General features: G+C 41.9%; 1 protein-coding gene across 1 annotated transcript in view; it reads right to left on the bottom strand.

Moving 5' to 3' along the window:
• Nucleotides 1–15,691, bottom strand: part of LANCL3 (LanC like family member 3) — a 128,696-nt gene extending 113,005 nt beyond the window's left edge. Inside the window, exon 1 of the mRNA XM_003422163.3 lies at nucleotides 15,119–15,691. Coding sequence (XP_003422211.1) covers nucleotides 15,119–15,691 — 573 coding nt within the window. The remainder of the gene's footprint in view (nucleotides 1–15,118) is intronic.
• Nucleotides 15,692–21,986: the final 6,295 nt, after the last annotated feature.

The raw sequence follows: 21,986 nt of genomic DNA, 5'->3' as shown, positions 1-21,986 counted from the left end.
ACAATACAGGGGAAGTCAGCACAACTGGACTAAACCAAAAGCTAAGAAGTTTCCTGAACACAACCAAACACTTTGAGGGACAGAGTAGCAGGGGCAGGGGTCTGGGAACCATGGTTTCAGGGGACAACTAGGTCAATTAGCATAACAAAGTTTTTCAAGAAAATATTCTGCATCCCACTTTGGTAAGTGGCATCTGGGGTCTTAAAAGCTGGCAAGTGGCCATCTAAGATGCATCAGTTGGTCCCAACTCACCTGGCGCAAAGGAGAATTAAGAACACCAAGGACACAAGGTAATTACAAGCCCAAGAGACAGAAACGGCCACATAAACCAGTGACTACATTAGCCTGAGACCAGAAGAACTAGATGGTGCCTGGCTACAACCAATGACTGCCCTGACAGGCAACACAACAGAGAACCCCTGAGGGAGCAGGAGAGCAGTGGGATGCAGACCCCAAATTCTCGTAAAAAGACTTGACTTAATGATCTGACTGAGACTAGAAGGACCCCAGTGGTCATGGTCCCCAAACCTTCTGTTAGCCCAAGACAGGAACCATCCCCAAGGCCAACTCTTCAGACAGGGATTGGACAGGACAATAGAATAGAAAATGATGCTGGTGAGGAGTGAGCTTCTTGGCTCAAGTAGACACTTGAGACTATGTGGGCAGCTCCTGTCTGGAGGTGAGATGAGCAGGCAGAGGGAGACAGGAGCTGGTTGAATGGACACAGGAAATACAGGGTAGAGAGGAGGAGTGTGCTGTCACATTGTAGAGAGAGAAACGAGTCACATAACAATGTGTGTCTAAGTTTTTGTATGAGAAACTGACATGAATTGTAAACTTTCACGTAAAGCACAATAAAAAAAAAGAAAAATGTAAAACTATGGCTGAGTTATACAGAGTCATTACTCTGCACCTAGGTGACCCTCTTCTAAGCACATTATAAGCACAGTCTCAGTGGATCTTCATAGCAACATAATAACCCTAAGAGGTGGGTGCAGCTTGTACTGCATTTTGTAGATGAGGAAATTAAGGCTCAGAGATGCTAAATTACTTGCCCAGAGTCACCCAGCTACTGTGATGAAGCTAAGATACAATCCCAGGGATACCTGACTCTCAAAGCTCCGCTCTTAACCATCAGGTTTTAATATCTTCGTTGAGAATCCAACCTATTTCAACAGTTTCAATTTGTAATACATGAGCAATTCTTTTTTGCTTCTCAAGGAAAGGGGAAAGCATTTAAAATAGTAAGATGATTATTTACTGAAATGGGCATGTGGACAATACTTCCATTTCTGGCTGGTCACTGAATCCTCTTCAGCCTAAAAAAAAAAAAAACAAAACTGTTGCGGACCAGCCGATTCTGACTCACAGCGACCCAGCAGGACAGAGTAGAACTGCCCCATAGGGTTTCCAAGGAGCGCCTGGTGGATTTTGGTTAGCAACTGAGCTCTTAACCACTGAGCTCCTCTTTAGCCTTAGATAGCTATAACATATGTTAGGGAGGTGGGTCCCTCTGAAAATCATTGTATGGGTAAAATTCAACTCATCCCCACAGTGCCTGCTTTGAGACTGGTGAAGCTTTGGTTGCCATGGACACCAGATTTCAACACACCACTGAGCACTGGGAATCCATTCCATACAAAGCAACGGAGTCAGCAGATGGCCACAGCAACAGCTAACTGCACATAATGCTATGACCAACATTTGTTTTAACACCTCTCATTTAGATGATGTTCTCACCCATGAAGTCTGTAAGACTTTCCTCATCTGGGGAAACAGCTTCTTTATGGCCCAGGTAGCAACACTCACACTTCAACATGCCAATGTCATTTATTTGTCTGGGTTGTTGAATGGTTAAAGCTCTACAGAAAGGGAAATCTGATCTTACCCATAAAACACTTCTTTGTTCAGCTTGAAACAATGGGTCAAATGACTTTTTTTTGAAAATTCAGTTTGTCCAAGTAACTAGCACCCCAAGAATAATGGGCCTGTTAACTTGGTAGGCTTCCCTAGTAACTAAATCCATAAAGAAAATAATTAGGAAAAGATAAGCGGTACATATTTTTATATATATATAAGTAATTCATAAGAACAGCACACTTGTATCAGACAAACCAAACATCCAAAGTGTTGTAGTTAATTAATGAATGTAGGTCAGAGACCAAGTTTGTAAAATTGAATCATGAAGAGAAACACTTACTTTGACACATCTTGGGCTGTTGGCCCATTTACCAAGAGACCATTACCACACGGGGAATATTAAGGCACCTCCCTGCCACGTGGAGGAAACACATCATGTATTGTGTAGGAGCCAGTCACATTATACACATCATTCATTAAATTAAATAACAGAAGGGAAATTAGCCAAGCTAGTAAGAAACTAATACAATCTATCATTTCCACACTCACAGGTCAATAAACACAGTAAAATGCCAGTAAAACAGCCTTCTTCTAAGAACACTGGGATTTTCCATTAAAGGCAAAATAAATAATTCAATACATTTAAAAGAATCTTTACTGTCCACACTTTTTTCCAGTTTCTTTATTCAGTAACAAGAAAATCATGAACCATACTTTCTTCAAATGATTACAGTACAAATAAGAAGTTTGGTTTTTAGTAGAATGTATATTGTTGGTGTTGTATGCTGTCAAGTCAATTCCGAATCACAGAAATTCTACAGGACAGTGAAACTGGCCTATGGGGTTTTCAAGGCTGTAATCTTTATGACAGCAGATCGCCAGGTCTTTTCTCCAGAGGAGCCACTGGTGGGTTTGATCTCTTGGTTAGCAGCCAAGCACTTAACCATTGTGCCACCAGGGCTCCTGGGAATGTATATTAAGAGAATATTAATAGAATAGATGAAAAGGTATAAAATGAATTATATCTAAGAATATCTGAATTACTTTGAGTAGATCTGTTAAACCATTGTGCCAGAAAAAACAAAAAGGAAAATATCTGAGCATTTCCAATGTAAATTAATTTAGAGTTGGAGGAACAGCACAACTTTATGTCACACAGGTAAAATTAATTGAATGAATTCTAAAATGGGAGTGGTACCATGCACATCAAGCTCATGTTTTCTATCTGATATGGGAATTTTTTTTATGGGAATGGTGTCGTAAGATGTCCTTCTTGTATGACAGTGAAATAATTTAAAAACTGCTAGAATATAGTCTATTTGGGCCTTTAAGGAAATTCTAGAAACCTTAATTATACAGTGGAAAGTTACATTTATTAGGAAAAAGAAATCCATACATTCGTTCATTTATTTAACAGATGTTAAACCTTCAAGACAATGTGTTATCGGGGAATCTTTCCTTCAGCATAAAACTATGAACTGGAAAGTTGAAATTCTGGCATCTTTGGAAAAAGTCATTTTCAGTCAAAGGATGAAAGATGAAAATCGTAACGTTTGGGGGATCAGTAAATTTGTTGACAAACAATTCCATAAAACTAAATAGCAGTTTTTTCAACTGTACTGAAGTCTAATCAATGGACCAGCAGCATTTGATTCACCTGGCAGCTTGTTAGAAATGCAGAATCTTGGGCCCCACTTCAGGACCACTGAACCAAAACCTGCTTTTTAACAAGATCTCAAGGGGATTCATACACATTGAAAAGTGTGAGGAGCACTAGTTGAAAGCACAGACTTGACCATCAGTCAGTAGATGGAACCCCATCTCTGTCACTGACTAGCTGTATAACCTTGAACAAGCTCCTCAAACTCTCTGTGCCTCAGTTTTCTCATTGGCTATGATACGGTAATTGCTCCTATACCATAAGGTTGCTGTTAGTATTAAGTGATGCAGTACATACATAGTGCTAACAACAGTTAATGACAAGTGATCAGTCAGAGTTAGCTCTTGTTGTTGTTAGGTGCCATCGAGTTGGTTTCCACTCATAGCAATCCTATATACAACAGAATGAAACACTGCCCAGTCCTGTGACATTCTCACAATCACTGCTATGTTTGAACCCACTGTTGCAGCCACTGTGTCAATCCATCTCATTGAGGTTCTTCCTCTTTTTCAATGATCATCTATTTTACCAAGAATGATGTCCTTCTCCAGGGACTGGTCCTTCCTGATAACATGTCCAAAGTACGGTAAGATGAAGTCTCATCATCTTCACTTCTAAGGAGCATTCTGCTGTACTTTTTCCAGGCCAGATTTGTTCATTCTCCTAGCAGTTCGTGGCATTGCTTCCATGGGCATTGATTATGGGTCCAAGTAAAATGAAATCCTTGATAACTTCAGTATTTTCTCCATTTATCATGATGTTACTTATTGGTCCAGTTGTGAGGATTTTTTTAAGGGTACAGTTGAAATTTATTATTTTTAATGATAATGATATTACCATTTATTGAGTGTCCCTTATGGGCAAAATATTTTACATAAATCATTAACTCTCTTGACCCTTGGCAAGGTCATTAACCTATCTATGCTTCAGTTTTTTTTTTTAATTTAAATTTTATTGTGCTTTAGGTGAAAGTTTCCAGCGAAAATTAGTTTCTCGTTCAAAAATTTATTTGTGACATTGGTTGCAATCCCAGCAATCTGTCAGCACTTTTCTCATTTCCCTTTCCACCCTGGGTTCCCCGTGTCCATATGCCCAGTTTTCCCATCCCTTCCTGCCTTCTTCTCTTTCCTTTTGTACAGGTTTTCCCCATTTGGTCTCATATACTTGATTGAACTAAGAAGCACATTCCTCATGTGTGTTATTGCTTGTTTTATAGACCTGTCAAATCTTTGGTTGAAAGGTGGACTTCTGGAGTGGCTTCAGTTCGGAGTTAGCAGGGTATCTGGGGCCATTGTCGCAAGGGTTCCTCTATTCTCTGTCAGGCCAGTAAGCCCAGTCTTTATTTATTTATGTTGGTGAATTTGAATTTTATTCTACATTTTTCTCCTACTCTGCCTGGGACCCTCTGTTGTGACCCCTATCAGGGTGGTCCGTGGTGATAGCTGGGCACCATCTAATTCTTCTAGGTTGGTGGAGGCTGTGGTTCTTGAGGTCCATTAGTCTTTTGAACTAATATTTTCCTTGTATCCTTGGTTTTCTTCATTCTCCTTCGCTCTGGACAGGATGGGACCAATAGGTGTATCTTAGATGGCTGCTTGTAAGCTTTTAAGATCCCAGATTCTACTCGTCAAAGTAGTATGTAGAACATTTTCTTTATGAACTATGTTATTCCAACTGACCTAGATATCCCTCAAGACCGTGGTCCCCAGCCCTCAGCCCCAGTAACTCGGACCGTCAGTGTCTGGATGTGTCTAGCGAGCTTCTATGACCTTGCCCTGGTCAAGGTGTGCTGGCTTCCCCTATACCGTATGTTGTAGTTCCCTTCACCAAAGATAACTTATCTACTATCTAGTTAGTGATTTCCTCTCCCCACCCCTCCCCTACCTCATAACCATCAAATATTTTTTTTCCTGTGTGTAAAGCTTTTCTTGGGTTTTTATAATAGCAGTCTCATACAATATTTGTTTTTTTGTGATTGACTTATTTCACTCAGCATAATGCTCCCAGATTCATTCATGTTGTGAGATGTTTCACGGATTCAGCATTGTTATAATTGCATAGTATTCTGTTGTATGCATGTACCATAATTTGTTTATCCATTCATCTGTTGATGAGCACTTAGGTTGTTTCCATCTTTTTTGCTTTTGTGTATAATGCTTCAATGAACATGGGTGTGCATATCTTTATTTGTGTGATGGCTCTTATTTCTCTAGGATATATAGTGGGGTGTTTTTTTGGTTTTTTATATTCCTAGGAGTGGGATTGCTGGATCATATGGTATTTCTATTTCTAGCCTTTTAAGGAGATTGCATATGCTTTCCATAGTGGTTGTACCATTTTACACTCCCACTAGCAGTGCATAAGAGTTCCAATCTCCCTGCAACCTCACCAACATTTATTATTTTCTGCCTTTTTTTTTTTTGAGTAGTGCCAATAATGTCAGGGTGAGATGGTATTTCATTGTAGTTTTGATTTGCATTTCTCTAATGGCTAATGACTGCAAGCATTTCTTCATGTGTCTGTTAGTCAACTGAATGTCTTCTTTGGTGAAGTGTTTGTTCATATCCTTTGCCCACTTTTTAACTGCATTATTTGTCTTTTTGTTGTTGAGGTGTTGAAGTATTCTATAGATTTTAGAGAGTAGACCCTTGTCAGACATGTCGTAGCCAAAAACTTTTTCTCAGTCCGTAGGTTCTCTTTTTACTCTCTTGGTGAAGTCTTTCAACGAGCATAAGTATTTAATTTTTAGGAGCTCTCAGTTATCTAGTTTATCTTTTAGTGTTTGTGTGCTGTTATGGTTTGTATTATATTTATGCCGTGTGTTAGGGCCCCTAGCATTGTCCCTATTTTTTATTCCATGATCTTTATCATTTTAGGTTTTATACTTAGGTCTTTGATTCATTTTGGGTTAGTTTTTGTGTCCAATGTGAGGTATGGATCCTGTTTCTTTTTTCTACAGATGGACATTCAGTTCTGCTAGCACCATTTGTTAAAAAGACTGTCTTTTCCCCATTTAATGGACTTTGGTCCTTTGTTAAAGATCATCTGACCATAGGTGGATGGATTTACATCTGGGTTCTCAATTCTGTTCTCTTTGTCTATGAATCTTTCATTGTACCAGAACCAGGCTGTTTTGTCTACCAGGGCTGTATAGTAGGCTCTGAGATCAGTTAGTGTGAGGCCTCCTATTTTGTCTTTTTTCAACAATGCCTTGCTTATTTGGGACCTCTTTCTTTTCAATATAAAGTTGGTGATTAGTTTTTTCATCTTGTTAAAGAATGCTGCAGGTATTTGAATCGGGATTACAGTGTATCTGTAGATTGTTTTGGGTAGTATTAACATTTTCACAATGCTGAGTCTTCCTATCCATAAGCATGGTATGTTTTTCCATTTATGTATATCTCTTTCGGTTTCTTACAATAGTGTTTTGTAGTTTTGTTTGTATAGGTCTTTTACGTCCCTGTTTAGATTTGTTCCTAAGTATTGTATCTTTTTAGGGGCTATTATAAATGGTATTGTTTGCCTAATTTCCTTTTTTAAAGTTCTCTTTGTGTATAGGAATCCAAGTGATTTTTGTATTTTGATCTTATATCCTACTACTCTGCTAAATCTTTCCAAGTTGAGAGGATTTTTGTTTTCTTTATGTTGAAGTGTAATCCATACTGAAGGGTGTACTCTTTGATCTTCATCAGTAAGTACTTCAAGTCCTCTTCTCCAGCAAGCAAGGTTGTTTCATCTGCAAATCACAGGTTGTAAATGAGTTTTCCTCCAGTCTTGTTGTCACTTCTTCTTTGTATAGTTTGGCTTCCCAGATTATTTGTTCAGCATACAGTTTGAAAAAGTATGGTGAAAGGACACAACCCTGACACACCCCTTTCCTGACTTGAAACCACACAGTATCTCCTGGTTCTGTTTGAATGACTGCCTCTTGGTGTATGTACAGGTTCCGCGTGAGCACAATTAAGTGTTCTGGAATTCCCATTCTTCACAATGTTATCCATAATTATCCACAGTTACCTCTTACCACATCCTTTTAGCAATCACAGGGTCCTGGGTCATGAGTAACAAAGGATGCAACCTGTAGCCCACAGAAGTGCCCTGCTCCCTAGCAGGTCTATAATCAGGCAATTAGGAACTGAACCAGGCTGACAAAAACCAAGCTTCCCAAGCCCTGCTGTCATTTCAAGCCAAACTTCAGAGTTTACGTAGGCAGTGGACAATACATACCTGCTAATATCAGGGATGGCACAAATCCAAGACTGAGTGAAATCTGTATGTGCATTTTATTCAGTGAGTACTGAACAGAAAGATAAAGGGCAACCACCCATCCTCATTTTCTACCCATCAGCTTGGTATATATTAAAGTCTTATGAAACCCAGTGTTGATAAGTATTGAAGAACACAGGCACACTCAAACTCTAGTGGAAGGAATGGAAATTGATGTAACCTTGGGAAGCAATTTGATAATCTCTATCAAGGGGGAAAAAAAAAAACCCTGTAAACTTCGACCCCAAAATTGTATTTTTTTTAATTTTATCCTATGTACAGTATATATATATATACATATATATGTATGTATTTGCAAAAGTAGGCAAAGATACAAATAGAAAGACATATGTATGTGTATATGTATGTATGTGCATACATAGTGTTGCTAGTGACCAACTGATTGGTAACTAGTTACCAGTGGATTCCGACTCATGGGGCTCATATGTGCAGAGTAGAACTGCTCCATAGGGTTTTCAAGGCCGTAAACTTTTGGAAGCAGATCTCTAGGCTTTTCTTCCAAGGTGTCTCTGGGTGGCTTCAAACTGCCAACCTTTCAGCTAGTAGTTGAGCACTTAACTGTTTATGCCACCCACGGACTCCACATACATATTACATGTCCCAGCCCAGTGCCGTCGAGTCGATTCTGACTCATAGCGACCCTATAGGACAGAGAACTGCCCCATAGAGTTTCCAAGGAGCACCTGTATACATATGTATATGTATATAAATGTATTATATGTATATGTATGTGTATTCTTTATAGCACTGCTTGTGATAGAAAAACAAAAGCTTGAATCAACCCAAATGTCCATCAGTGAGGCTTAAAGTAGAGTATAGCCATTAAATGGAAATGGAAATAGTGTAGAAAATGAGACAGCTCTTTATGCAGTGATGTGGAAAGATGCCCGGAGGTACATTAAACAAGAGAGAAAGCTGCAGCACAGTATGTACAATATGATCGTTTGTGTAAATGGATAAAAACATAGATACTTCATTTAATGAAATAGAACATTTCTAAAAGGAAAAAGAAAAGGTTAATAACAAACACATTTGAAGAAGAGGACTCATTTTGTTTTATATCTTTCTGCATCCTTTGTTTTATTTTACCTTGTTATTATGATGACAGTAGTAATTTTTTAAAGAAAAACTAGGAAAAGATGCAAACAGTTGCTGCCATAAAATACTCTCAAAATTTTTACTAGTTTATACGTTAATTAACAGTTAATTTCTTAGCTTGTATTTAATTGACAGCTGACAGCAAAAACAAAACAGCTTACAGGTACCATGGAGAACCCGTCGTTGTTCAGTTGATTTACAGGGCAGAGTAGAGCTGCCCCATAGAGTTTCCAAGGCTATAAATCTTTATGGAATCAGACTGCCACATCTTTCCTCCGCAGAGTGGCTGGTGAGTTTGAACCACAGACCTTTCAGTTAGCAGCCAAGTGCTTAAATATTGCACCATCAAAGCTCCTTATGGGTCATAGCAGTGACTTCAAAAAGAGGAGAGAAACACTGAGAGGAGGAAATGGGAACAGATAAAAGAGGTGGAAGGTCATGAAACAGACCTTGCCAAGGGATGCCAAAGGGCACATATTTTGGTAACCATTCAACCTCTCCCTTCTTTCTTGTCAGAAGTTGGGTCCAATGATAGAGGTTAGAAATAAAAAACACTAGCCTTCCCAGCCTCCCCTGAAAATAGCAGTTGCCAGTGACTAAGTGCTGGGGCAACGAATGCATCAGAAGGAAAAGTATTCTAGGATAGAATGTACTACATGATAAAAAGAGACACAGGAAAAAGCCTTAGACCCTTCCTTTCTACTTGGGCTATACGAGAACATGATGCTTGAAATGGCAGCAGCCATCTTGCAAGCTTAAAGGGTGATGTGATTCATACACCGAGAAGGGCGGAGAAAAAGACTGGAAAAGGCTCGGGCTCTTGATGACTCTCCTGAGTTGTTGAACAGATCCTGGACTGACCTAGCTCTAGAATCCTTGTTAAGTGAGGTAATAAATGATCCCGCTATTTAGATCAGTTTTTCTCAGACATTCTGTTATTTGCAGTTCAAAAGCATCCTCGCTGATAGCTGCCAATCACCTGCCTTAGGAATGTGCTCAGGATCCAATTAACAACCTTGGGTAGCACAAACGGTTAAGAGCTCAGCTGCTAACTGAAAGGTTGGCCATTCGAGTTCACCAAGAGGTGCCTCGGAAGAAAGGCCTGACAATCGACTTCTGAAAAATCAGCCATTAAAAACCCTATGGAGCACAGTTCTACTCTGACACATATGTGGTCACCATGAGTTGGAACTGACTTGATGGCAACTGGTAATAGTTTTAAATCATGGCAAGAAGATAAACCAAACCAAACCCAGTGCCGTTGAGTTGATTCCGACTCATAGCGACTCTATAGGACAGAGTAGAAATGCCCCATAGAGTTTCCAAGGAGCACCTGGCAGATTCGAACTGCTGACCCTTTGGTTAGCAGCCATAGCACTTAACCACTACGCCACCAGGGTTTATACCTTATACTGGGTACCATTTTCTATCTGATATTCAGAATCACCTTTGGTTTTCTGTTACTAGAAGCAAAAAAGGCTAACATTGATTTCATTCAGCAGCTACTGCATGCCAAGCTCTATGACAGGGACTTTATCTTGGGTTAGTTGTCATAGCAACTTCCAAACCAGTCCCATCCTACCCACCCCCACCCCCCCGCAAGTCTTTCTCATCTTAGTAAAAAGCATCACTGTCCATCCAGGAGATGAAGTTACAAACCTTGGAGCTATCGTTGATTCTTCACTTTCCCTCAGCCCCACATTCAATCCATCACCAAGCCCAGTTCTACCTCCAAAATAGAACTTGACTCTGTCCCCTTGTCTTTGTCTCCACTATGACCACCAAAGTCCAAGCTACCATCATTGCTTGCTTGGAGTTTTACAAACCTCCTAATCCAGGGGTTCTCAATCTGAGGTCCCTTGAGAGGGGTCTGTGGATAGAATTCAGAGGGTCTGTGATCTTGGCTGGAAAAATAAAATCACATCTATATTTCATGAACCTTATTTAAATAATTTAGCACAATAGGTCAAAAACAAGTTCTTACAGTGTGATTTCTTGAGATTTTAGTGCCCCATTGTTCAAAGATATCTGCCTAACAAATCCTTGAAGCTGCTTTTTTTTTTGGCTATATCCAGGAGGATCAAGTTAAATGAAAATATTCCCTAGATAGAGTGGTTAATTTTGTCTTTGTCTCTCTACATACATGCACATATTTTTTTTTTCATACACGAACACACACTGGCTGGATAGAGTGATTCTGTCTCTCCCTGAGTGCACACACATATTTTTTCATACATACACACACACACACACACACACTACCTGGACACAGTCTTTCTTTGTGCTTCCATTTGTCTCTCTCTACATACACATAAACTTTTTTTCATACACACACACAGTACCTGGACACAGTGATTCTCTCTGTCTCTGTTTGTCACTCTCTACATACGCAGAATATTTTTTTCACCCCTGAATCTTACAAACATAAATACAATCACTAAAATCAATCGGAAGGAAGAAAATCCAGAAAAGGGATAAACTAAGCCATAAGTTAGCCCTATAAACTTCCTAGTAGCCAAAGCAGAGTGGGAAACACAGTAATGTGACACATTCGGAAGATTTTTTTAATCACTCACCAGGAAGAACACAAGTATTCTTGCCCTAAGTCTTGAGAGAAATTGCTCTTGTGTGCCCTTATAACGAAAGCATGGCTGGATACAATAACCATCATTCTAAACTACAGCCTTATAAATAAATATATCAATCTTCATAGTATGGTGACTTATAGCATATCTTAATAGACATGGGGTTGTATTGCCTTGCTACTCAAAGCATCTTCCATTGACCAGCAGCAGCATCACCTGGGAGCTTGTTAGAAATGCAGGATCTCAGGTTTTACCCCAGATCTCCTGAATCAGAATCTGCATTTTAAAAACAAAATCCCCAGGTGATTTCTACGCACATTAAAGTTTAAGATGTACTTACTTGTCTAGTGGTTCAGCTTAATCAGGAAAAATTTGTAAGAAACTAGAATTCACTCATGTGTCCAACAAATATTTACTGAGACCTTAGAAGTGGAAAAGGATCTTGTAAACATGATGCAAACACCACCACCGTAAAACAAAAGACTGATAAATTGGGTACCATTAAAAACGCGGGATGAAACAAGCCATTGAATAGACAATATTGGCAACAATGTCCTGTCTTCCCCCCCAAAAAACCTGAGTACCTAAACATGGGCCAGGCAATACCTTGACACCGGGGATAGAGTAATGAAAAAAAAAATTACTCTTATGGAACTTACATTATAATTGGGGGAGACAGACATAAACAAAATAAATAAGTAAAACAAAACTGGAAAGGAGAAAAATCCTGGGGGCAGAGTTGCAATTTTAAATAGGGTGGGCAGGAAAGGCCTCACTGAGAAGATGACAACCTGACCAAGGTGAGGGCACTTGGTATGAAGAAACCATCTAGGGGAAGAGCATCCCAAGCAGAGGAAACAGCGAGCAAAAACACCCTGAGATAGGAGAATGCCTAAATAGCAAGACGGCCGGTGTGGCTGAAGTGGAGCGAGCAAGAAGTGTAGTAGGCTGAGGATCTGATCATGTGGGGCCCTGTCAGCCATTTTAAAGACCTTAGCTTTAATTCTGAGATGGGAAGCCCTTGAAGGGAAGGTAATAGGGAGCCATTGCAGGATGTTGAGCAGAGAAATGGCACAATGAAGTGTTTTTTTAAAAAAGATTGGCTTCTTAGAGGTAGATGGGATGGCTTGAATGGGAAAATTCAGCTCAGAGTGCACGGATCCCAGTATACGGTGTTTTATTCATTCAGCTATTTATTAAGTGCCAAAAATGTGCCAAATAGTGTAGGAAGGATCTAGACGAGGGTGTAACTGCCAGAGGAAGGTGAATATAAATGACATTGGAGGGAAAGAAACCCAGGGCATAATGACAAATTATTTATAGAGAAAGAACACAAGTTTGTGATTCAATTAAATCAAGGTTTATGGATGATCTACTGAGGGCAAAGCTATAAACTGGCTAGGGCTTGGGAGTGGGGACGGTACATAAGACTTGTCACTCTGCAGGGGCTTCCAGCCTCTGCCCTGCACTTGTCAAGCATGAACTTCTTGGACTGCCACAGCTGTGGCTGGCACTGGGACTGGCTGAACTCCTCAAGTTAACAGCTGATTTTTACCCTCTGAGCTTGCTGCCTCTCCTGGGAGCAGGGGCCAAAGCACCTCGGCTTGATTAGGACAAACAGATCTCGTTTGGCAGGAGGGCAGAAAGGAGGTCTTAATAAATGTCTTTGGAGATCAGCCTTGCAGACAGGCCCTGGGCCACCAGCTTTGGGGCAAGGCGTCCTTCTGGGCTGTGTCCATCTGTTTGACCTGGTGGGTCTTCCTCTCTTTGTCATCCCATTCTGGAGAAAAGGCCCAAAGGCATGAAAAGGGAAAGAACCAAGCTTAAGGGAAACAACAAGGGTGGGGGGTGGGGAAACGAATTTGAAAATTGCCTATTGCCAGACTGCAAATACAATGCAAATGATATGTAAATCACTCTGTGGCCTAACCAGTTTTCTACAACTGGAAGGACCCTTGGGAAACTGCTAGCAGATAACAGTGACTCAGAGGCAGAGTGAACTATTTCAAGACAACTTTGTCACACAGACCTTTGCTGCTCTGCTGGCACAGTGCACATTCTTTAGTATTCTTTTTTTTTTCTCACTTGAATCAATGTCACCTCTTGAAAATCAAGAAAATAACAAGTCTGCCTCTATAGAGGTTATCTAAGTTAATTACACTTTTAAAATACTCTGTGTACCTTAGATTTTTCTTCAAACGCCTCTCTCACCCAAATAAAGCCAAGTTAAATGTGTCACTTCCTCCCTAGAACAATGTTTGGCTCCAGTAGGTTCTGAATGAAAGTGCCTCTTACTACGATCCTTTTGAGGATCCTACCCCCATTCCATAGGAACTGGCACATTCTCACCTGGTATCCAAAAGCTGCATTAAAAGTGAATGCAGGAAAAAGGAAAAAATACATATGTATTGTTGGGGAATCCAGTTCACTTCAAGAAGCCACTGGTAAGCCATTCATCAAGAGAAGCTGCCCTGCCAAGAAAGCAGTGGTCTTCATAATCATAACTAACCATGCTAAAATAAAAAGTGTACATTCTACCAATAAATCCGTTAAAAAAAACAAAAACAAACAAACAAAAAAACCCGTTGCAGGAGAGTCAATTCCAACTCATAGAGACCCTACAGGACAGAGTAGTACTGCCCCCATAGGGTTTCCAAGGAGCAGCTGGTGGATTCAAACTACCGACCTTTTGGTAAGCAGCCGATCTCTTAATCACTGCGTCACCAGGGCTCCATTCTACCACAATGGGGTACAATTCTTTATGCCTGTCTTTCTTAAGTCTACATTTATATACTAAAAAGGGGAACATCCCCGTCAGACGTGCATTTAATAAGAGCCATGAGATGAACTCGGTAGTAAGCACATCAGACCTACAGCTGGGCAATTATTCTAGAGGGTTGCAGAAGCAACTTACCACCACATCAGGGCATGGAAACAAGGGTAGCATAACCAGTTCCCAAAAGTTTCATTATTTTTTTAATACTCTAACATGTGAGGGGAGCCCTGGTGGAGCAGTGGTTAGGCGCTCGACTACTAAATGAAGGATCGGCTGTTCGAACCCACCAGCCACTCCAAGGGAGAGAGATGTATGTGGCAGTCTGCTTCCGTAAAGGTTACAGCTTTGGAAACCTTATGGGGCAGTTCTACTCTGCCCTATAGGGTCGCTATGAGTCGGAATCGACTTGACTGCAATGAGTTGAGTTTGGTTTGGTTGGTTTGGTTTAACATGCAAGGCTACTTCGGCTTTTGACAGGGTCAAAGGAAGGGAAATCCCTTCGTTTTCTGAGGTTTTTACCTCACTTGAAAGGGCCAGGCTATTAGCCTCCAGAAAGCTATTGGGCAAAGAGGCATCTGGGGAGAAGCCACGTTCAGCGTACAACAGGAACAAAGCGTAAAGACTCAGAATCCCAATAAATAAGACACTGAAAAGAGGGGAAAAAACGGACAAAAGCAGGAGATAGACCTCAAGAGATCGAAGAAATGACAGCGCCAGACAAAGATTAACAAAGAGAGATGGAGAGGAACAGCAAGGGGTGGCGCTCCCGGGAGCCAGGGAGTCCCAGGAGGGGCAGACGGGCAGGGCCTGGCAGGCAGCCAGCGCACTCCCGAGGCCTGAACTGACTCTTACCTCCTGGGCGAGTTTCTGCTTGAGCACTAGCGCGGCGCACAGGTAGCCAGCGCGGCCCACGAACAGCTCGTCGGAGCCACACTCCAGGAAGGAGACTGGCGCGCAGACGGCACACAGAGCCCGGAATTTGCCGAGTGGCTGCACGTAGTCAGACCGACCCAGGGCGTGGTACACGAGCGTTGCCACAGCATACACACCCGCGCCCCCGAGCAGAAAGGCGGCGCGGGTATCGGCGTCCGGCTCACCCCACTCCTCCGCTCGGAAGCACGCGTCGATGAGGCGCTTGGCTGTGCGCAGGTAGCGCTCCCGGGCAGCGGCGAAGAGCGGACTCTGCGAGACGTGGTAGAGCATGTAGGCTACCCCAGCCACGCCGCCGTACAGTCCCCCCTGGCAGCCGCTGGCCCCAGTTGCCGCCCCCCGGGCCTCGGCGGCACCCCCGAGCGGGGGCAGCTCCTGGAGAATGCGTTCGATGGTGGCGGTGACCAAGGGCGCCACCGCTTCCTCACACTGGCCGGCCAGCAGGCTGCCCTGGTAGTCATCGAAGCGGTTGGCAAAGCAGCGCTTGGTGTCCATGCTGCCGCCCGTGCCCCTCAACGCCGAGTCGGGGACCGCGCGGGCTTGAGGGCGCGCCCTGCAGCCCGGCGCACCACCTCCCGCTCTCTGAGGCGCTCGGCTGGTGGTGGATGCGGCGAGGATGAAGCGAGGAGGGTGAGACGCGAGGTGACAAGAGGAGGCGGGCGCGAGGAGGACGCACGGAGCAGATAGACAAGTGGGGCACCGGTTGTCGCGAGGCTCCCGAATGGCCCGGGTGAGCGTGGGGGATGCGCGTCGTGTGCCCCCCTCCCGGAGGCCGCGCCCTCACCGAACCTGCTCCCTCCCGCTCCGCCGCAGCTTGGCCGCCTCTCCAAGGGGCCGAGGTGATCTCTGGCAGGACCCACGCGGAGCCCGCGCCACTCCTCCCGCTCCGCCCCCAGCTCCTCCCCTCACGGCTGAAGGCCGGGGACGCGGTGGACACAGAGCTGAAAGGTTGAAGCTGGGCACACACACACCTGGAAGTGGAGGTGACCACCTCGAGTCCCTTGTATACTCAAAGTGTGGTCCTCCGTTGGCAGCATCAACATCACCTCCACTTGCTGTTCCTCTTCATTTCCTTTGGCTTATCTTTGTCTGAGGTTGTCATTTCTTCAGTCTCTTGAGGTCTATCTCCAGCTTTTGCCTGTCTTTCACCCTCTCCTTTTCAGTGCCCCATTTACTGCAATTCTGAGTCTTTGCGCGTCGTTTGTTAAAATGCTTCACCCCAGACCTACTGAATCAAAATTTGTATATTTAACAAGATCTCCATGTGATTATACACGTTAAAGTTTGAGAAACCCCTGAACTAGGCTAGAGTAGCAGAAGAAAACTGGGTGCCCTCCCCCGAAGTTTATTACCTTTGGTCACTTTGGAGTTCTTATTCTGAATGTTTCAATCCCCAAGGCTGAGGGGTTTGAATACATACCGCTTCATGCATTGATTAAAACAGTGAAGTGCCCTATATGGAAACATTTTCTTGGCTTTGGTTGTGGCATTGATTTTCTTGGAGCATACAGAATTTAAAACACAAAGTACCACAAGGGAGTGGAGGGTCCTCTTTCTCCTACTCTACAACTCCACCCCCTACATATGCATAGTAACTCTGTTGCCTTTGAGTTGATTCTGACTCATAGCAACGCTATAGGACAGAGTAGAACTGCCCCATAGAGTTTCCAAGGAGTGCCTGGTGGATTTGAACTGCCGACCTTTAGGTTAGCAGCCATAGCACTTAACCACTAAGCCACCAGGGTCTCCTATGCATAGTTAAAAAAAAATGCATTGCCGTCAAGTCGATTCCGACTCATAGCCACCCTATAGGATAAGAGCCCAATAAATATCTTGAGGTCATTGACTAGTTACCGTCAGGGTAAACTCTGTATGAGAATTTAATCAAGCTTTTCGAACACTTCCTGCATCCTAAACTTCCTCTTTTCCTCCCTCCCTCCATCCATCCCTTCCTTCCCAGATTTATTGCCTCCTGCTTTTCTTCCCTGGTCATTATTGAGGGTGTCCTATATGTGCTGGACCCTGGCAATTGATGGATGAACAAAATAGACATAGTTCTAGATCTCTCGGAGCTTACAGTCCAGTGGAAGAGACAGAAAATGAACAATTACAAAAACCAGTTGCCTTTCCTGTGCTCAGCTGTTTTAAAATAATTCTTTTCCAAAGTGTTGACCAGTGAAGGCTGAAGAGGTATTTGCATTTTGGTAGGGACTGTACAAGACACAAAAGAATAAGTCATTCATGGAAGAGTTTCTGACACTGGGGGGGAGGGTGGAGGGCAGGGGACAGCAACTACTCCACTTATTTTGTTTGGAGGTATTTTATTTTCTGAAAAGTGTTCATTTTTACAGATTAGGAAGCAGGGATTAATTAGTCTGACCCTCTGTCCTTGCTTGACACATTCTGGGAAAGGAACTCAGTTTGCCAAGATGATTGCCAGGACTGACACATCCACATAAGTTCAAGGATGGTACGGCCACCTTCCTTCTATAACACTGCCAAATCAAGTTTATTGTTAATTTAATAAAAAGCTAAGTCCACTTTTAGGCAAGGGGCTTGATGGATTAATGGAAGGAAGGGCATCAAGTGAGCAGCTGGCGTATTTCTTTTTCCCTTAAGGCTTCTCTCCTCATCCCTCAATCAAAGTAGGCATTTGGAGTAATTTCTGTCCTCTTAGACAGTAAACCTGTTGCCACTGAGTCAATTTTGACTCATAGTGACCTTATGGTACAGAGTAGAACTGCCCCATAGAATTTCCAAGGATGCCTGGTAGATTTGAACTGCCTACCTTTTGGTTAGCAGCTGTAGCACTTAACCATTCTGCCACCAGGGTTTCCCTTAGACAATAAGGAGTCATAAAATTAAGCCTTCCCAAGAAGAAATGAAGCCCGAGTCCACTTCATTCCTCCGGACCTCAAGTCTCTGTCATGAATCCAGAGGCCCCTTTGTTACTTCTGCTTCTGATTATCCTTCCAAACAATCCAGCCCAGAAGTAGCACCGGCAGCAATGACAGAGACCTGGACTGTAAGCAAGTCTCTGAGAGAAGGAGCTCTGCCTTTTTTTCCCCAGTTGTGTCGCTTCTTTGTCACCCAAGGATAAAATGCTGCATAACAAGCAACCACAAAATCTTAGTGGCATGTAGCAGTAAACTTATTGCTCATCTATCTGGGATCTTGGCTAGTTTTGCTCCTGTGCCTGGGAGTGGGCTGGCTGTTGAATGGGGAGACTGGGGTGACTGAGCTCTGGTCCACATGTATTTCATCCTCCAGCAGAGCAGCCCCAGCATGCTTGCATGGCAGTGGCAGAGGTGCCAGGCAAGCGAAAGCATGCAAAACCTCTGAAAGTCCAGGCTTGGATCTGGCACAGTCATTTATGCCTTATTCTCTTGGCAAATCACATGAGGAAATATAAACTGTCTTTATGGGATTCTAAAGTTACATGACAAAGGCTGTGGGTGTGGTGTGGGGGTGAAGTATTGGGGTTCCTAGAGTTTTATTTTGGACAGTGATGCCAACAAGTAAACAAGTGTCACAAAACTGAACGTGAAACGACATGATTTACGATGGGAGAACCAAGAGATTATCGCTTGAATTCACAGGACAGATTAACTCTTTTACAGATGAAATTCCTTTTTGAAGACCTCATCGTTTTGCCTGTGGCACAATCTCCTGGCAAAACTCTGGGCCAGAACTTCATCCAGAGTGGAGCTGGCTAGTTAGACCACCTGAGACACTGCCTCTAATTATCATTTACTTAATTTGCAAGCAGTGTCATTTATTTTAATATCATTACTTCATTAGAATACACTCTCCATGAGGGTAGGACTTTTGTTGCATTTATTTACTGACACACACTAAAGCCTATATTCTAAGAGTTCCTTATAGGCACTTACTAAAAGTGTGTGAAATGAATGAATGAATCACAATAGGAGGTGAGGTGCCATTGCTAAGGCAACCTGGAGTGAAGAATGCTGAATGAAGTCTTTTATTGAAATTTTAACCTGACTTGGTTAAACTCCAACTGTATTCTTGAATCCTTTTGCTTCTGTGGGTACAAAAATGTAAACATTCTGCAATTTCTGCCTCTTTGCTTTGTCTGTTTCTCCACAAGTTCTGGTAACATCTGTCTATACCTTCCTTTGAAGTCAATGACTTCACACATTTTATTTTTACAAACTAACCCTGTGTGGCAAATTATAGTTTCTAAAGATGGCCCCAACAATATCTCCCGTCCCATGTGCTCATCTACAATGTGACATCGACATTTCTCTCATCAGGAGGTTGGGGCCATATCTCCTCCTTTTGAATTCATTTGGGCTTCTGACACACTTATAATCAATAGGATGTGATGGAAACGATGCTGCAGGACTTCCAACTCTAGGTGAGTGAGTCACCTTGGATGTCCAGTCCAGCCAAGCTTTCAGATGACTGCAGCTCCCTGAGAGATCCCTAGTGAGAACCAACCACTTGAGTCCTTCCAGAATCCCTGAATCACAAGATTGTAAGCAAAATAAAATGGTTGTTTGTAATACCTGAGTTTTAGAGTAATCTGTTATGCAGCAATAGTAGCTGGGATATTCTGCTAACTTCTCATCATCCAATGCCATAAAAGTAAATGGGGCAGCACGCATTTGAGGGGAAGCGCATTACTGAGAAATCTGGAAGACAGAGAAGGATTCAGGCACTCAGAAAGCTGAGTTCCAATAATTCTAATTGGATTAGAAGTAGCAATGACCCCCCCCCCGGCCCCACACACACACAAAAAGCAGCCTCCACAAAATCTTGCTCAATACCATTTATTTCACCCTTATCTGCAAGATTTTTCCTGGTATTTACAGAATTTCTAGCAGCATTTGCTGACAGGCAGCTCCCAACACATGGTTTCTGTGATCTTGCTGAATTGCCCAGTTCCTAGTTCTTCCTTAGTATTTCCTTATTATGCAGATTAAGTAAAACTATGGATGGAAAATAATTTTAGTGGATTCATCAAGGAAATCACATAAAAATTACACAGAACAATCCAGGAAAACAATATTTAAATCAAAGGATTGTTATTGATGTAAATCACTGCTATCTAAGGGTGAATATGAAAAAAAAAGGAAGTAATTGCATAACTGTCAAACCTCAACACTTTAGTTTTAGCACATTTTATAGGATAAACTTTTAAAATCTTTAAAAAATACTTTCAGAAAGTTTCCAAAGTTTTGCCCAAAGGCAGCATCCTGGAAATGGTTGAGATAAATGAATCAGTTTACCTCCAGTCCTTATAGCATATTCTCTGTGAAGATGCATTCCTGATTTATTAGATTAGCAATTTAACTGAAGACTTCTCCCTGTATCTGATTTACACCAGCTATAGGCTCTTATAGGCTCTTCTCAAAACAGCAGACAGAATGAGCCTGTTAAAATATGTCAGTTCCTGTGTTCTGACTTAATATCAATGTTTCCCTTGTCTCTCGTGGTAAAACCCAGAGTCCTTAAGATGGCCTACAAGGCCCACGGCAATATGGCCCCAATTACTTCTATGACCTTTCTCCTGTTCCTCGTCCCCTTGGTCCATCAGCTCCAGCCACACTGACCATCTTGATATTCCTCAAACATATTGGTCTTAACTTGAAGAGTTTCCTTGCAGTTTACTCTGCTTGAAATATTTCCAAAGATACGTTCATGGTTTTCACCTTTACCTCTCTCTCAATGAAGTTTTCCTGGCTTATTACTTTAAATTGCAAATTACCCATCTCAACCATTAGTATCTAAAAATTATAGATTTTATTTATTTTGTTTCTTATCCATCTCCCTACACCAGGATGTAAGCTCTTCAAGAACAGGACATTTTTTTATACAATTTTTATTGTGGTGAGTATATAGGTAACAAAATATTTTCCATTTCAACATTTTCACATGTATAGTTAAGTGACATTAAATATGTTCATCATGTTATTCAACCATCACCATTAACCATTCACAAATTTTAAGCAATTTTTGTCTGTGTTGTTTGTGCTGTATCCTTAAAAAGCACCTAGAAAAATGCTAAACACATAATACGTCCTCAATAGATATTTTTTAAGGATTAGTACTTTTGTACTAATTAGAACAAGTCTATGAGACCCAAAATATGGCCTTGAGTATACCCCACCTGAATATAGACACCATTTCAAAAACAGATTTGACGCAAAGAACACCAATGACCGAAGACCAGACGAGTTGTGGGATGACATCAAGGACATCGTACATGAAAAAAGCAAGAGGTCATTAAAAAAACAGGAAATAAACAAAAGACCAAAATGGATGTCAGAAGAGAATCTGAAACCTGCTGTTGAACGTAGAGCAGCTAAATCTAAAGGAAGAAATGATGAGGTAAAAGAGCTGAACAAAAGATTTCCAAAAGGTAGGTAGAAGACAAAATAAAGTATTATAATGACATGTGCGAAGAGCTGGAGACAGAAAACCAAAAGGGAAGAATACACTTGGCAGTTCTCAAACTGAAGGAAATGAAGAAAATTTCAAGTCTCAAGTTGCAATATTGCATAATTCTAGGTGGAAAATATCGAATGATGCAGGAAGCATCAAAAGAAGATAGAAGGAATACACAGAGTCTCTATACCAAAAAGAATTGGTCGACATTTGACCATTTCAGGATGTAGCATATGATCAAGAACCAATGGTACTGAAGAAAGAGGTCCAAGCTGCACTGAAGATACTGGCTAAAAACAAGACTCCAGGAATTGACAGAATACCGATTGAGATAGTTCAACAAATGGATGCAGCGCTGGAAGCACTCACTCATCTA

This window comes from Loxodonta africana, chromosome X (genome assembly GCF_030014295.1).
Source record: "Loxodonta africana isolate mLoxAfr1 chromosome X, mLoxAfr1.hap2, whole genome shotgun sequence".
NCBI lineage: Eukaryota > Metazoa > Chordata > Mammalia > Proboscidea > Elephantidae > Loxodonta > Loxodonta africana.
Note: the sequence above shows the minus strand (reverse complement) of the source record. Positions and strands in the feature narration are given on the sequence as shown.